Source organism: Rhodnius prolixus, unplaced genomic scaffold, assembly GCF_049639745.1.
Source record: "Rhodnius prolixus isolate KJV_2025 unplaced genomic scaffold, Rpr scaffold_11, whole genome shotgun sequence".
In the NCBI taxonomy this organism is placed as follows: domain Eukaryota; kingdom Metazoa; phylum Arthropoda; class Insecta; order Hemiptera; family Reduviidae; genus Rhodnius; species Rhodnius prolixus.
This window is the reverse complement of record NW_027411625.1, coordinates 16131707-16150028: the sequence shown is the minus strand read 5'-3', so window position 1 is coordinate 16150028 and position 18322 is coordinate 16131707. Positions and strand designations below refer to the sequence as shown.

Sequence of the window (18322 nt, the reverse complement as noted above, 5' to 3'; positions counted from 1 at the left end):
ATAAAGTATTGTTTAATCAACACACGAAATTCTTTTTCGTCCATTTTTTGAAAATCACTCGACTTCCTCGATTCAAACGAATGCCAAACACAAAGAAATAGACCGATCTGGCTGAAACTTGGTGTGTGTTCTTCCAAGAGATGCTACTAACTAAACATAACCTCGATACGCGCCAGTGGTGCTATCTCTCTGACTTTGCACGGACTTTTCAAACGACCCTCGTATATGTAGGAAAAAAGTAGAAAAAAAAAACAAAATGGTTTACCTTGCAACTGGGGGACTTTACCGCTTTTCCTTCGTACTAAAGAACCTTCTTAGTGAGAATATTCTTCTTTCCTGGACAATCCTCTCCTCAAAACGAATGGATTAGATCAGCGTTATCAGCAGGACTAATCCCGCTAAGGAAAAGATTTGTTGAAAAATATTGAAAGTTCTGCGTGTGAGTTTGGACCACAAAGACATCTTTTACTTCTAGTAAGTTTTCTGACTAGAATAGGACATACATACTCGGCTAGAATGCTAAAGTATAAAAATGTTTTGCAACAAAATAGCCGTTTTTGGTTAAACAGTACTTCTTCAAGACAACGCAATGCCACTCACATCAAATTAAACAGGAAAAATAATAGATTTGAATTTTATACTTCTTTTTGACCTAGCTTACAATCCAAATCTAACCCTCTCTGATTAGGATCTTCGCCCCGTGGACCGCTTTTTTGATGAATATAAGTTTTAAAAATATACGGAGAAGATAAAAACGGGATTTTTGGAAATATTTTGACATCCAAAAATAGCATATGCGTTCAAGGCATACCGCTTGTATTTATAACTTTATAACACTATCAGTTTTTTTTTTCAGTTCTGTAGGCAAGATGGAAGTTGAAGATGTACATATAGACACTACGGCAGCGCTACACCCTGAGTCCAGGCTGTCCATACCAACGGCCAATCGTCTAGACGATGACCAAGAAACCAAAGAGACATTTTTAACTATACTATATCAAGTAGTGGGTCCTCTGTTGATCTCTGGACTGGCGATGGTTGGTGCCGGAATTTATTTTGATTTTGTTCAGGTAATTAATTCTGTTTATACTTGAAGCTAGATCAATAGTGATTTTTAAAATGTAACAAAGAAAATGCAACGATTTGTTCGAAAGTTTTCTTTTTTACTCACTCACTGGTTGGAGGTATGGTCCATAAAGAATCATCTTCCAGAGCGGAGTTTTCATAAATCCAGTTATCTACTTGTTCCATTTATGTCGACTTGTCTGTAATATTCTGGTAAAATTATAGCTTTGACTATAGCTATAAGTTTAAGGGAATTTATTCATCCGGAAGTTTTACAGAAAATATTTTGTTGTTCATTGTTTTTGGTGACTGATTTATAGTTTCAATAGGATGAAAAAATAAATGCCATTTCAGTTGAGTAAAATTTATTTTGCCGAGCTTTCGACCTAGGAATCTTACAGTTCCCTAATTACCTACCTGTTCAAGGGAGGGGAGGGTAGAAGACGACAGGTTGCTATTTTGTAGAACCTAATCATGAGTCTTAGACAGAAACTTGTAATTACAATTCCAGTTCCCACCGTCTATATTTATTTAATTTTAACGAAATTGTTAAATTATTAATTATAAGAATTTCAGTGAGAGAAATTCGTTTGAGTCTTTCATTCCTGATTATATTTTGTCAAATTAATATTTATTTTATTAATTTACAGGAATGGGTAGTATTCAGAGAGACCCAAGGGATTATAATTCTAATGCCCGCTCTTCTAGGACTGAAGGGCAATCTAGAAATGACGCTTGCTTCACGTCTCTCCACTGAAGCGAATTTAGGTAGAATGGCTGATCCCAAAGAGCTGAAAATGATGATTATGGGCAATCTAGCCGTAGTTCAGGTATTCTTTCATATTTTTCAGTATTTTTTATTTTTATTTGGGGTGTATCACAAGTCTTGGAATGATCTTTCAGACTGCCATGTTCACAAGATTCAATCTTGCAGATACTCGTGAAGGATCGGAAAATGAGGTTATTTGAAGCGAAATTGTATCCTGTGAGAAAGAGTCTAACTTATGTTTGTTCTGGGACCACTTCTTTTATTCGTTCCGGTAGAATTTTTATTGATTACTCACCAATATTAAGAAACTCTTTAGTAAATTCAGGAATCTTTTTTTTTTTTTTTTTGACGAGAGTATAGAACCACCATTTCATAACTTAGATGCCCTAGGAGCTCCTACGACATCTAAAGCTTATTACGGACATATAAAGAAAGTACTCTCACTTATGGATTGAAAATATTAGCCTTGGTCGCAATCCATGAAACGTATCAGTTTCCTTCTTGGAACCACATCTATTCCTATAGGTCGGTCGAAGGAGCGAATCGCAACTCTGACATATGTACGGGTTAATGAGGTCGAAGGATAGCGTCAATCTGTGCTGCTAAATACATGTCTCGCCTTATTGTAGGAGTGTAAAATCTGACATCACTGTCAATTCTGTAGCAGCTGTATCCCGCCATAAAAAGTGATAAAAAACTGATAAAATAGGAAGCTCCCTTTTAAGGGTTAATGACGTAGTAGCTACCTGGCACTCTTCGTCCGAGGGAACAAAGTAGCTAATATGCTAGCAAGGTGAAGACAAGCAAAGTATAATCCTATTTGACTACCACTAAGCATGCCACGAGAAAAAGCGAAATTAAGAATCGGTTTCTTCAGTAAATGAAAGGGGAACAGACACATACAGAAGGACATGGGGAAGCATCGGCAGTGCTGGGAGAGCTAAAAGTTGACGGGACAATATTATCTTAACTTCTGTAATTCAATCAGAGTCGTGGTTAAACTGTACTAAAGATTAAGAGAAAAATGTACTACGCGCTACATATCAAAATTTAAATGTATTATTACGTTTTTAAATTTATTTATTGAATTATGTTTTGTTATTGTAGTGTCAAGCAATCGTAGTCGGCTTCCTATCATCACTGGTGGCTGTAATCTTGCTTTACCTATTCAATGATGAGTTCAGCACCCAAAAATCCGTGATGCTCTGCGCATGCAGCGTAACCACAGCATCAGTCGCTAGTTTCCTATTAGGTAAGTTTTACTTATTACCTGTTACAATTTTCAATATAGGCGCGCGCGTCAGATGGATTTTTTATTTTTTTCAAGGCATATGTCTGTTGTGTAAGTTGAAATATGTTGATTTAAGTGCCTGTTGTGCAGCATTTCTTTAAAAATCGTTCGAGTTAATTACTGCAGGTTAACAGGTATAAATAAGTACTTTTTTCACCAAGCATGTGACTTTGTTTTAAATGTTCTTACTTAGACAGAGCCAATGCCATAGTGTGCAGCTTTTCTTGGTAGCTCCATAAATTTTTATTTTTTTTAGCACTTCTTTTTTTGTCCATCTTATCTCCTGAATGGCTGCTAAGTCTACTTTATAAATGTACAGTGCAGTTAGAAGATACTTCTGGTCGAAAAAGTATAAGAACATTTCAATATTCAAAGGTAAACCCCTTATCACAGTTCTCGGTTTTACTGCGTTCTTAAAGACTGGTTATGCTTTTGCAGTCCTAAGAAATGTCGCTCTAGGGTAATTTTACGCTTATCGTGGCGTGTATAATGTACATATGATCTTTAAGGAGGTGGTTGTTTGTGAATGCACTCTTCAAGACGCCTTTGATTTTACGACAAACAGAGCCTCCTTCGGAAGTATTCTAAACCCCTACCCAAAAAGATTAGACAAAGTTAAAGTTGTCTAAAAAGAGCTCTATCATAATATCTTGCTCTTCTTCTCCTTACGTTTTTTTGTAAACAACGTAGCGCCTAAACGCACGAACCGATTTTCATGAATGAGGAGTCATTCGATTCAGAATTTTATTTAGATTAGCGTTTTAGAAGTCTCGACGCTGTACCTCTTAAGGAGGAAAGTTTGCCCCACGCAATTAAGGCCTACTCTATAACTATTATTACTAATATTTGTATAACGCTTAGTCCGATTTTGTTAAAATTTAGAACAAAGAAGTGGTTAAAGCTTCCCTACGTGACTAAAAGTGCCATCATGCTTCTTACACCTACTAAGAGAAAGTACAGCAATCGTGCATATTTAAAGTTTAATTTCCCTTTGCCTTTTAAGGAGAAATACGGTAATCGCAGCCGTAATTTTTCTTACTTCTCTTAGGCGAAAGTACTGTAACTATTTTTGCTATTTACATATAAATAACTTCCTTTTTTATTTAAAACGTTTTCTCAAGAAAATTGTTATTGAGTATTCGTTGGGGACCGCAACTAAAAGCATGCATTAAAAAGATCTCTCCACTTAAGGGTATAAGAGGTAATCATCACATATACTTAAATGTTGTTATATACATATACTGGAAGTTTTTGTTAATGAAATAGTTAATGAGATAAAAAAAAGTTGAATTTTGGTGGTTTTCAAATTCGTAAAATTTCAAACCTTTCTATCTTTCTTAGTATTGTTCAGATTTAAATGATTTCTTTACAGAATTATGAGGAAAAGTTAGCTCTGTAAGTGGTACTAATTGCAATGTTTTAGTATTAATAGTTTATGAGGTATAGAAGGTTGAATTTGGGTAGTTTTCAAATTCCTTAAAATTTCAAGCGTTAATATTTCTTTTCGTATAGTTCTGATTTAAATGCATTCTTTACCGAATTGTGCAGAAAAGTTAATTATATAGCTGGTAAAAAATTTCTATGATTTAGTGATAATATTAAAGATCTAAATTTGCAAAAAGCAAGTAAAAGATATGTCTGTAATGAGAATAAGCTAAGGTTCATGCCGCTTATAATGAAGATTAGAGGGGAGGTGTTACCATTAAATTACTCTGTGACCCGGACAGCTGATCGGCATAAGTGTTCGCTTTGTAATATGTCGGCTACAGAGGATACTTATCATTTTATTGCCGTTTGTCCAGTTCTGAGTGGTTTTCGGCGGAAATGCTATGGGATGGATGCAATGGACAGGGCTCAGTTTTTATTGTGTCTCAATGGTGACGACTGGCAGGCATTGTACAATTACGCAATATTAGCACCGAAGTACAGGAGGGAATTGGTTTTTGAGTTCAATTATTAAATTTTTGTACTCAGGGAGACTTTTGTTTATCAGCAACATCTCGGCAACATCATCATCTGATGTCCATGCCTATATTGTTTGTGATGATGTGTAATAGTGTTGTTTTATGTATACAGAATTGTTAATAAACATTATTATTATTATTATTATTATTATTTATTATTAGTGATAATATTAATTGAGATCTAGATGGTTGAATTTTGGTAGCTTTCAAATTCCTTCATATTTCAAGCCTTTGTATCTCTTGTTGTATGGTTCAGATTCCAATGAATTCTTTACCGAAATGAAAAGAAAAGTTAGCTCAATAGGTGGTACAAATTGCAATGTTATAGTAAAAATAGTTAATGAGATATAGAAGGTTGAATTTTGGTGGTTTTCATATTTTAAACCTTTGTATTTCTCATCGAATTGTTCAGATTAAAATGAATTCTTTACCTAATTGTACAGAAATGTTAGCTCTATAACTGGTATAAATTGCAATGTTCTATTAATAATGGATAATGAGATATAGTAGGTTAAATTTTAGGTGTTTCAAATTCCTTCAAATTTCAAACGTTTCTTATGGTTCAGATTCCAATGAATTCTTTACCGAATTAAAGAGAAAAGTTAGCTCTACAAGTTGTACAAATTGTAAAGTTTTAGTGATAATAGTTATGAGATATCGCAGCTTGAATTTTAGTGGTTTTCTAATTCGTTCAAATTTCAAACCTTTGTATCACAAATTTGTTTGTGGATTGAAGAAAACTGTATTGTTTAATATTAACCCAAATTAATTATTACCTATTATAATGCTTGACTACCGTATAAAGTAACAGTCACTTTAATCGAAGAATGAACTTAAACCGACGATTTCTATTTAAAAAATAAATAAAATCATTAAAGTTTTTTGGTGAGATTTTTTTTTTAATTTTTGAAGTCTTTAACCTCATAATACTTTTGTTTAAATAACGTCTTTCTTGTTAACCTTTCATTAATATTTTGATTATTATAGATTAATAGATATTACAGTCAATCTAAGTTAAATGGTGGGCTACTTGAACAAATCTTTTGTATATGAAAATAGCCTGCATTAGGGACTGTGACATCTAATAAATTCTAAAAAATATTAATGAATACAGTAAAATTACTTAAAGGATTTCAATGAAGTATCGATGAAATGATGGTTACTTGCTGACTTGTGTACCTTTTGGCGTTTAATCAACCATTGAACTTAACTTTTTAAACTGAAAGTTTTTGTTAAAGATAATATAACTGACTAATTAAAGGGGACATAATTTGAATAGATACCCTCTGCAGATTTGTATGTAAACGTCAGAGAAATGCCAGCATTTTTTTTTTTTCAATCCATGGTACTTCTTTAGTTAAAAGTATAGAAAATATTTGGTTGTAATTAGTTGGATATATGTATGTAAATGATTTCCAGCGATCAAAATGATCCTTAAAGAAACGTTTGCTTTTTGCAAACGCTTGATAAAAAAAATTACTGTTTTAATTCGAGGAAAAAACTAGTACTTAGAACATAAAATTGATATATTCTTAACAATAGGGGCAGAGCGGTCTTGTAAAAGAAACTTCAGTAAAGCGTCATAAATTTTATATTTTTTTAAAATTTTGTTTTTTTTTTCTTTTCTTTTAGGTGTACTAACTGTAGGTATAATTATGTCTTCAGTATACTTTAAGGTTAACCCTGATAATGTAACCACACCTGTAGCTGCAGGCCTAGGCGATATCATATCGCTCATCCTATTATCATATATTGCCTCGGCGCTTTATAATACAATAGGTTAGTGTCATATTCTAACTTTTTATATTTTTTGTTTATGGAAAATAACACTGAATCAGACAACTACTGCTTCACACTTAGATTCTAACAAGAATTCCTGTGAAATAACAGAAACTAACCCGACAATAATAACACTGAGACAGATAGTTTTGCATAGTAGCAAACAGTACTGTAACCTGCTTTGTTTTAGTTTACTTCCTTTAGCCAGGCCGTTTTAGGAGTTTGAACAGTGAACACTGACTCGAAGAAACAAAACTAGCGTATTGCAAACAGTACTACTACCTGCTTTTATTATTTTCAGATAACTTAATGTGGATCTCTATTGCATGTGTGATATTCTTCATGTTACTGATGCCACTTTGGGTTTACATAGCTAGTAATAACGAGTACACGAGGCATGTCCTCACAACTGGATGGTTTCCCATCCTAGCAGCTATGTTTATTAGCACGTGAGTTATTAATTTTACACGAATTTGTGCAGGTACAACCTAAATCTGTTTACGTTCAATTATTTATCATTTCTCCCCTAATTTGTCTTTTCTTACAGGATTGCAGGACTGATTCTTGGTCACTATGTCAAAAAATATAAAGACCTATCAGCTTATCAGCCCGTTATCAACGGAGTAGGTGGTAATTTAGTGTCAATACAAGCTAGCAGACTTTCCACAACGTTGCATAAATGTAGCGTACCATTAGGACAACTTCCTGACGATACACCAATTGTATTGCACCCATTTAAAATGTTCTCATCAAATGGTAAATAATAATGGAATAAATGCATAAGAATATTTCTTTAAATGGGATATATATAAAAATAAAAATAAAACATTTAAATAGCTTTTTTCATTCATGATAGATTAAAATTAGATTTTTCTCGATTTACTCTCGAGGAATTAGGAGAAACTAGAAGTATGGATCCCCTAGAATACTAGATTTAATGATGATTTTGTTTTTTTCGACCGTTATTAATTGATGATTTTGGGGAATATCGAGGTGCGGTCATAAATAAAAACAAATTTTTTTGCTTTATACCAACGTTTCGGTAATTTTACTACCTTCTTCAGGGTCTGTACAAAAGGAATATTACACTAATATAGATATAAATTGAAAACCATAAAAAATATAAGAAATGGTCTAAAACATAAATTAATAAATAAACATTTGAAATGACTTACATTGTAAAAAAGTTTTGTGTAGTTCAATGTTGAGCTATATCATTTATATATATATTTATATAGAGGTAAGGGAGGGGTGAAAACAATAGGGCTGGGAAAACAGTAGGTATTTGGTAAGTAATTGTTAAGTTACTGTTTGAAGAATTAAGATTGTTTGAAGGCTAGATTTAATCCTGATTGTATTTGTTGCAGAGATCCACTCACTAACGTGCCGAGTGTTGTTATCGTTGGTATTGCCTGGCCACGTTTTGTTTGTCCTGATCATTGTTTATTTAAAGACTGGAAGTATTGAAGTAGACCCAATGTTTGCCATTCTTTATTTAACGGCAGCCATTTTTCAGGTATGTTAAAAAATTAAAAAACTAAAGCTCGTCATTATCAGAGAGGATGTTTTGAGAGGCCTTTAAAAGTAATACCAAAAGGTAACACAATAGACTATTGAAGCTATAGCTTTATTTTTGGTTGTTACAAAGTCAATGCGAGTTGGGCTAATTAGGAGCCAAAGTGAGTCTAGAGAAGGATTATCTTAAACTCCCTACTTACCTTTAAAATAGTAACAACCGAAAGTTGTGCTCAGTTTTTTATCTAAAAACATTTTTTTTCTGAAAATGAAGTAATTTTGAGCAGTAGTTGGTAAAATTATTATCCTTTGGTTTCATTGCAGGTCTCTGTGCTCTTGTACATGGCCTACGTTTTAACACATTTCTTCTGGAGCCTTACAGTAGATCCAGACAGCACAACTATACCATTTTTAACATCGTTGGGAGATCTTCTAGGCATCATATTACTAGGCCTAGTATACACATTGTTAGCAAATATGTCCCACAATCCGCACTCAGTTTAAACAAAGAAAAACATGTTCGCACCTAATTTAATTTTTTTTTTATTGTATTTTTATTTTAATTTAAAAATAGAGAAAAGCCGAACCTTACTAGTTTTTTTTTGCAGATGGATCCTATTTATTAAGTCAAAAAATAAATCAATTTATTTAAAGTCGATTTATTACTTTTTGAATTGTACCATCCAAAAATCGTATAAATCTTCACCCGCTGCGTGCAGCCGTCCGCAACTTTTTTAATAAGTTGTTTTAATAAGTATTCCTAATCAATTAAGCATCAACAAAAAGGCGTACGCCGCCTTGTAAGTTTGTAAAACCTTTCTTTGAACAGCTGAGACATTTTTTATTGATCCAGTAAATAAATAATTATCCTTGAAAGATAACTTATTTTTCGATTAAAGTTAATCAAACACTAACTATAGATTAGATCAGGCCCACCTGTTGTACCCATTTATGAATGTCTAAGAATTTATTCAGCTTGAATTGAGTTATATGCCCTATTCTATATATACAGACGGAAATTTTAATTATTAAATCTAATTCTAAAGTCAAATTTTAAAAATATCAAAAGAATTTCCTAACTAAAAAATGTGCAAGATCTTTTTGGAAGTGCATTGTCATCCTAAAAAAAAAATAAGATCAAAGTAAATGTTGACCGAATATTGTTTTGGCGTGTGTCTAGCTTAGACGGCAAGATCCCTGATGACATATCTATTCCACCTTTGCCAATTGGCTATTCATTAAATGCTTTCTAAATTTTACCAAACAATTCTCCCTATTTTATTTTATTTTTTTAAAACTAATTTATTGTTACACTTATCTTTTAAGTGGCAAATCTCCCTTCGAGTACTGCAACCTTTTATTTTGTTAGAAAAATGTTAATAAAAAAGTATGTGCTTCGTCCTCTGTCAACAACTCTTAAGTTGGTGGTTGAACATCAAGTCCACCTGAAAAAATTTTGTGCTATTTTACTGTTATTTATTTAGACGTATTTTTTTTAAATTGCATTTTGGAACTAACCAGAAAACAGCAACAAAAAGAAAAGATTGAGATAATAAGTGATTTAAAAGGTATAAATAATAGCTTCCTGCAATAGTTCTTAAATATTTATTTTCATTTATTAAAAAAACATAATGTGATCTTCATAATTTATGAATAATAAGTAATTTTATTTACATATACATTATATTAATGATCATTTGTGCATAAAACTGGACGGAATCGTAACATTTCTTACCAATTGGATGCGTTTGAGGTAAGTAACTGTAAATAGAACATTTCTATAATATATTGTATTAATTGGATTCAAGGGAACTTCTGGTTCTGATGAAATAAGACATGGTTAAATCGAGCATATTCTTTGAATCCTTCCTTGATTTCCTCGGAATCTTTCTGAAATATACAGCTTCTTCAAACATTGTCTTTGGCGGCACCGTAATACCAGGCTGTTATAAAAGTTTAAAAAAAAATCTACCCTCTGATATTAAATAAAATAGTCTTCGATTTTTACCAAACAATTCTCCCATTTTTTTTAACTCATTCATTTTTTGTACAATAAACATTTTTTTATTCTCTATTTACTATGATGTTACAAAAGTTGTTTTTTCAAAATTCTATCCTGTGATATTAAATCATAAATTCCTATGTTTTGGAGACTTGACTGGGGAAAAAGATTAAGCGTAAAAGACACCTTTTGAGTAATGGAAGGTGAGGCATTGCTTGCACCCTTAGCTACCACCCGATTATTATCTATGGAGCAGAGACTTACAAATTTTCATAGTGAGCCACCCACCAACTTTATTTTCAGAAAACTTCAAGTTCAAGAATTCAAGACCTAAATCTGATTCTTACAAATTTTCAATATTCGTAAAGTTAAAGAAAACCACATTTCAAAATACGAAAAAAATCCCTTAATTCAAACATGAATTAAGGGGACAAACCATGAATTTCTCTTACTGCGACTAAAACAACTCTGATCCACTTATTTTCTTAAAAGTAATAACCGTAAAAGTGTACATCTCGAAAATTAAGGTAGTTTGAGTTATAGTTACAAACTTCTGGTTAAGAATGGGTCCTACATTGGCATTTGGCAGATAGTAAATACCTTCCCTTAAACTAGTATAAACAAACACTTCACTTCCTCGTTAAATTTAACCGAATCTCAGATTATTCTAAAAAAAAAAAAATCCAATAAACATGTCATACATTTAAAGAAAAGCAACGGTGGCCATTTTCCTAAAAATTCCACATGAAAGAGTAATACTCAAAAATGTATTCTGTAAAATCACCAATTCGGTTAACCGATCTTCTTCAAACTTGGTATTTAACTATAGTTTTAAATGTAACTTAATATTACATAGGTGAGAGAACCGGACATTGTGAGCTTATGGCCGTCCACCCGAAACAAACCAGCTATGAAGAGTAGAATAGTGAATTAAATGTTAAACAGTACTAAAAACCTTCCCTGATGAGTTTTTGAGGATGACTAAGAAGAATAGAGCTGAACTGTATGAATTGGGAATAGGCAATTTCGGTGCCTGTGCGATTAAATGTTAGAATCCTCCAAGGCCTTAGGGTCATGGATAAGCAACATCAGCTTTCATTATTTTGCATGAATTTTATTCAAAACTTTTATCGGATGACTTGTTCAGATCTTAACGAAAAAAATTATTAATACAATTAAGAATTCTTAATACTAGCTTCTAGTAACATAACACGGAAAATAATAAAAATTAAATACATATTTGGAATAACTCTTGGGAATGTTATTAACGATAACATGGTCGGAATAAATTGCTGCTGCGATGTGCATATGAAATAAAAATTAAATAAAATTGCATTCATACTTAACTTGTTTCTTTTCCATGTAATAAGAAACACTTTTAACAATTTCATAATTTGTCTTTGTTTTAAGACGCAATGAACATCGTAAAAATAGGTAAGATGGTAGATATAAGAAGTATGTGCGGTGTGACTGGAAGGTTTAATGCACTGTTACAACGATTATCAAAAAAGCAGAAACACCAGGTGGTTTCATCGTAATAGTTTCTGAAATAAAAAAATGTATATTACATTTATGGGGAAAAACTTACTTACCTTAAGGAAACTCATTAGTTCATGTCTTATAGTGGGGAAAAATCTAACCAGTCAATGGACATACCCGAAGGCTCGTGATTAAACAAAAATTTTAAACAATCAATTTAGCTTCAAATCATTAAATCTAGTTAGAACCGTTTGAAAAAATGTAAATTTTACGAGGGGCTCACAGAAAGCTCTCTGAGATGAGAAAATAGGAGTATATTTTATTTGTTATTCTTTGAAAAGTAACAAACCAAATCTGAAGAGAGAAGCTCAAAATGATTAGGAGCGCTAATGACACCTCAGCAGTCGATGCGCCAACAAAAAAAAAAAAATTAAATAAAAAATAAAAATAAACCAAAATTACCAAGTAAGTGGATGTAAAAATTTTGAGTTATATGGAAAAAGCTTATTAGTGAACAAACTTTAATCTTCTGTGAACATATAAAAATTACACAAGTATTTTTCTCACAGATTTTTAATTCATTAATTTATTTAATTTAGTACTATCAGTTCGCCATATTTTGAATTTTCCTTTTTTATTTCATAAACATTAATGTATAAAAATTATAAATTAAATAAATAAAATAAAACAATAAAAAATTTAAATAACGCAAATAAATAAAATAACACGATCCATCTCTCGACAGTAAGCTGTAAGAAACCTCTAGGAAGGGAAAATCTAAGAGCCGATAGCTGGATTCGTACCCGGCATTTCGCGCGGTAATTCAGTACGCTATCTACTGAGTTAATCCCTCCCTCATGTCCTTCTGTATTCTGCTAAATAATTGTACACACATAAATTTTAAATACTCCTCTGACTGAAATATTTAATTGCCTGTGCGATTATACATTAAATATAAGTTCGTTGATCTTTTGATTAACAAATGGCCAAACTTTGAATACTTATAACCTGATATCAGTTTATTCTCAGCAATATAGTTATTGCTTGTTTAAAATAGCAAACTAAATTTTAAGAAATCAGAGAAAGGGCAATTCTAAAAAAGCTTCCAAGAGTCCGCAGTAAAAACATGTTACACTACAGTGGATAAATCCACAACGATAATAAAAAAATCATTTGAGATCTAAGATTTGCGGAGGAGCATATGTATCTTTTTCCTAAAGGGAAATCAGATTTGCCATCTTGGGTAAATTGGTGGACTTAAAAGAATATATTAATGATTTGTCCTACATAAGCAGCGGCGAGGAAATTCCTATTAGAAAAACTGGTGGAAAGTTTGTAAATCCTTTCAATTTTAAAAATATACTGTCGTCAGTTACAAACCGATCATTACAAAAGAAAAAGATAAATTTTTTAAATCCTTATATTATACAATATAATTATAAATGTTTTAATTATATGCACATAATTACCTTCGAATATCTAATTCTTTAATAGAATTATTAACATAATGGGCCAACTGTAGGTCTACGGTGGACGGACGACAACCTTCGTAATGGTCAGCGGGAATGTCAGTTCTAATACTCTTCAATGAACTCAGACAGTCTCTAGTGATGACTTCATTTGCTAAAACATGCAAGAAAACATATGTCTAAACATCACAAAAGAAAAAGCATTATCTTTTATTTCTGAGAGATCATTATATTGAAATGAAAAGTGTTTGACGAACTCGGAAAAAATACAGCGCGAAACCGCTAAAACAAGATTTTTTTTGTAAAATTGTGATTATTACAACTCTAAATTAACAAATTTTATTAAAACTGAACCTAGAAGAAGAACACCACATAAAAGTATTGCAAACACAAAATGGCCAAAGTTTTATTGGATCACACTAAAATTAATTACAATAAGAAGGCACTTCATAGTGAACAAGTAGTTACATTTGCTTTCCTCAAGAAAAAAAAATCCACTTTATATTCAATAGATTAGGAGTGGCTTTGGTTGAGTAGGATACTTCTAAATAATCGAATATAAACGGCAACAGCTCTAACTGCAGCCAGCCCAATTTATCAATATGTAATGTCAGCGTGAAAAGAGATAAAATAAAGTGGGATAAGTCCCACTTATTATTAAGATAAATACAGCCTAGATAACTTCCTGAAATAGAGGAATTGTAAATGTTTTACACTTAAAATTTAAGTAAGAGAATTAATAAATGTAATCCTAAACAATTTACCAGAAAATCCAAGTTTTTGCAGAGCAAATCTTGTGAAATAGTTTTAAGAGAAACATCCTCATCTCTAGAGTAAAACTTTTTTTATTATTAGTTTCCCTAATTTTGGTTACAAATACAGTAAATATTTAAACAAATAACAGTTGTAGGCCTTCAAAAAGAAATATTTGATTTTTTGGGCATTTCGGAAAAACGATAACTTTTTCTTCGTAATGTTTTGTGTTATCTCTTAATTTCGTACTTATTTCTAAGAATTTTCTTAAGTATTCGCAATTATGAAAGCATAGACTATTCCTTAGTTATAACCATGAAAATGTTATAAATCACAGAGCTTAAAAGAGGGAGTGGAGTAGGACAGGGACATAAAAACGCGTCCATGCGAGGTGGCATGACATTGACCCGCCAGTTGTAATGACTACATTAATCTCATCTCAACTTTAAAAGACATAGTTTCAAAATTGTTGAGAACAATTCGAAAAATTAAAATTCTTTGTAAGTAAAACTTAACTTATTCTCTTAAAACTGAAATTCTTTTTTAACTTACTGAAGAAGCAATTTAGAAGGGAGCTAACGTGGCAGTTACCAAGGAACTTCACACAAGAAATAAAAAATCCTGAAAATATTGCAAGTAAAAGTGAAAAGCGTTTTGGTAGGTAAATAATATATGAAGTTTAAAGAAAATCGTTGGAGTAATTTTAATTTAAATCGCAATTATAAATTTGCACTTTTTAATTGACGGGTTTCGACCAAAACTTTAGAAACAATAGCACAAAATCGGAATACTAAGTTTGGACTACCAGCAAGTTGGCCACTTATTAATAATTTTGCAATTACAGGACCATCGAATTAGAATTATTCTTTCTAAAAAATATTTTAAATTCAATTACCTCCTTTTCTTTCTATAAGTTTGATGCAAGTATCATCCTTCTCTGGACAAGCTTGACTCCAATGCCACAGCCAGTTGAAGGGCGTTCCACATCCTGGATGAGTTGATATACACTGGTAACAGTAAAGGGTAGATCCAATGCCAAAACCTACAGAAATGTCACAATTCAGTACAAAGGTTTCAATTTCTTTCGGAACATCAAGAAACATTACAAATGGATTCATACAAATTTTTAATGTCATATCAATTTTGTAGGCGGGGATGTATTTGTGTTCCCTGATTGCCAGAGATGAGATCCTTTTATGAGGTGACCAGAATGTCCTACTTTCTGATGAATTAGACTATTGCATAGCTACAGGTATAAATATAACTAATACCTCTCAATCATAATCAACCAAATGCGAGCAGCCAATAGGGTTTGCAGAAGCCGCCGAACCTCTAAACATCAACATTTTAGCTCAAATGTTGTGGCTGTGGTAAAACTACAAAGCCATCAATCATTTTGAGGTTTCCTTGGAGGTCTTGTGATTACACGGCACCCTATTCTGCCAAAAACGCATTCACTCTACTTTTGCTGAAGAGTATCTCCCGTTATTGTTTGATTGAAACTGAGTACGCCTTCTACAAGATAACTCAACACCATACACGTCACATCAAACCTATTCAGTAATGGAAGATTTCAATTTTGAGCTTCTACCTCACCCTACCTCGCATTAATTCCACCTCTTCTGGCTGCAAGGCCTAACTTTTTGCTTGGTAAAACCTGATTTAGAACAACGAGGGATATCAAATAATTCAAAGAATATTAAATAAAACTATAAATTCATTTTTGCAATCATCAGACTGTATCACGCTACGCTTCAGAACTTGTCTCCCATCGGGCTAATGTTTGATGTTTCTTCAAATTTGAAAACAAAAAAGTTTGAAGGGGCTAAATCTTGCCAATAGAAACAGTGGAAATCTTGCAGTGCAGCTCGAAAATCCTTTGAAGTGCACCGTCTTGGTTAAACAAAAGTTTTTTGTGCATCTTACCTGTTTTATTTTGTTTACTACTTTAAAATTACATGCTCCAAAATGCGCAATAAGTTTCCTGCAACTGTCAGCTGGTTAAGACCTGATAAGATCAAATTACCCTTAGAATATTTCTCCTATTTGATTTAATCTAACCTGAAAAACCTTAAAAATCACTTTGTTGAAAACCACTTATTGGATCTTAACTTTGTGAATCGTAGTAGTAAATTTAAAGCATCCTCCTTTACAATTAGGCGATATAAAAAATCATACAGCATGATTATCTCAGGAAAATATTAGTCCTAGACACTTAATGCCAAACTCGCGGAAAGTAAACAAAGACCAAAGTAGTGATAATGGAGTGGAAGATCTAAAAAGTATTGATTTGTAACGATTTCAATAATAGTTACTAAACTAGTAACAATTCTACTAGTTCTTCAATTACAGAAATGGAGGATTTTTATCCAAGATTAAGGTTTCCTTTTTGTTTTCAAAGGCTCATCATCTTATATAACATCCTCGCCTTTCAAAAATGTATTATCCTCATGTATACGTTAGGCAGTCTTGGGGCATCCTCTACTTCACCCCTTCAAATTAGTAAGTTTTGTACAAAACATCTGCTCAAATATCCAAATCTTATTTGTCTTATAAAAATTCAGCAATTTAAAAAAAAGATTAGGTTTGATATTAATACACTCGACGAACTTTACTTTCTTCAATTTCAAAGACAGAATATGTGATTTCTGAACTTGTAAAGTTGTTCCGTTAGAGAATGTTTATTAAGCACTTATAATTTTCTTCCAATTATTTGATACACCCTTCTATTGAGGTGGTGATTAAGTAATGTTAATAGTCTTCATGTCTGCAAAAGAACTGAGGTAATGATTTTGAAAAGTACTGTATCACAAAAAAATGTATATACATGTACATATATGAAGACCCTATGTCTTAATTAGAAATTATGTTATCGTTCAATGGTAAATCAATTTGGTATTAATCCAACGAATGCATTATCTTGTAATTGAGTTTACAATCCCAGACGTCAAAGAGCCCAAATACTAAAAGTTTAAAATTTAAATGATCAGACAGGTTTCTTGAAATAACAGAATATTATTAAATAAATTATTACCTTGAGCTAGGGAACAAATTGAACTAAAAATTATTATAAACAACATTTTACGAACTGTATAAACTTATTAAAATAACGAATCACCATATAAACAAACAATTCCATCCGTGAGTGTGCAGTGCATGTTGCAGGTTAAATTGGGCTCACAAAAAAAAAGTGGTAACGCCCAACTTGTTGAATGAATTAAGTATTTCATAATATTAAAATTTGTATTAAAAATTAAAAAGATATGTTACAAATAAATTAATGTTCATATGCGTTTATGATCAATATAAATTCTACAATAAAACTACGCAATATGTTGGAAGTGCCTAATTAAAGAGACATTGACGTAATGGTTCCCCCCACTGAAGAATTTGCAATAAATTTAATTTTTCAAAAAGTAGGCACTTCTAAAATCTTACATGGGAGAATTATAAAATATTTATCTGAAAAATTTACTTACAGACTTATTCGCTGATCATCGGTGTGTTGTACAGATGGTTATCAAAATAGATCGAGAGTAATGATATTTTCCCAAACAACAAGTAGGCTTTAAACGGGATAAAAGTGAATGCTACATCATTATCCTGACTTTGGCTATGAATACCCATTTAAGACTGAATGAAATTAATGTTTTTATTATTTTTTTAAGCTTTAAGAAGGCTTTGCCACCGTCTCACATCATATATGTACACTTAAAACTCACTAAAGAAATGTAAAGCTGCACTAAACTGATAGTTAATGTAAATAGTCTTCAGTGTTATTAAATTATTATTTCTAGAAGTTTAGTTTAAGGAAAATCCTAAGTTCCGTTTTACCTCCGTTTTGCTAGCAATGGAGTTACTTTTACCTGGCAAAAGACAGTTTTCAAGATCTGCAAACGATTTTTTATCAATTCGTTGGAAATTTTTGTGTATTATTATTTTTGTGTTCCTTGAGTCAAAAAAAGAAATTTTTACGAATTGCCTTTATGTAAGTAGGAAATTTGATAACTGATTTTTTTTTTTAAATTTTGATTATTTTTATTTGTTTTTTTAGGTGCCTCTATTGAACCCGAGAATAAGTTTTTGGCCAAGATCGTTAACTGGAACTGTCATTTTAATTTTTTTTTTTTTTTTTTTTTTTTTTTGAGATTTCCTCAAAAGCGGCTTCTCATTTTCATTAAACATTCGTTAAGCTTGCATATGAGTAGTTCTATTTTTCCGAGAAAATTATAATAA

General features: G+C 31.9%; 2 protein-coding genes across 4 annotated transcripts in view; one reads left to right on the top strand and one right to left on the bottom strand.

Moving 5' to 3' along the window:
* Window positions 1-9041, top strand: part of LOC141459104 (solute carrier family 41 member 2-like) — a 31310-nt gene extending 22269 nt beyond the window's left edge. For 2 of the 3 annotated variants that reach the window (XM_074137707.1, XM_074137708.1), the window contains exons 3-10: window positions 857-1070; window positions 1716-1895; window positions 2942-3086; window positions 6722-6868; window positions 7170-7317; window positions 7416-7624; window positions 8236-8384; window positions 8708-9041. In XM_074137707.1, coding sequence (XP_073993808.1) covers window positions 857-1070; window positions 1716-1895; window positions 2942-3086; window positions 6722-6868; window positions 7170-7317; window positions 7416-7624; window positions 8236-8384; window positions 8708-8887 — 1372 coding nt within the window. In that variant the 3' untranslated portion in view covers window positions 8888-9041. Of the gene's footprint in view, window positions 1-856; window positions 1071-1715; window positions 1896-2941; window positions 3087-6721; window positions 6869-7169; window positions 7318-7415; window positions 7625-8235; window positions 8466-8707 lie in introns of all 3 variants that reach the window. The other variant, XR_012461379.1, reaches the window with a different exon arrangement.
* Window positions 1713-17278, bottom strand: crim (QVR superfamily protein crim). The gene is made up of 4 exons (XM_074137711.1): window positions 17121-17278; window positions 14982-15128; window positions 13334-13487; window positions 1713-11929 (listed from the first exon to the last, which is right to left on the bottom strand). The coding sequence occupies exons 1-4, from the start codon at window positions 17164-17166 to the stop codon at window positions 11791-11793; spliced, it is 486 nt and encodes a 161-aa protein (XP_073993812.1). The 5' UTR covers window positions 17167-17278; the 3' UTR covers window positions 1713-11790.
* Window positions 17279-18322: the final 1044 nt, after the last annotated feature.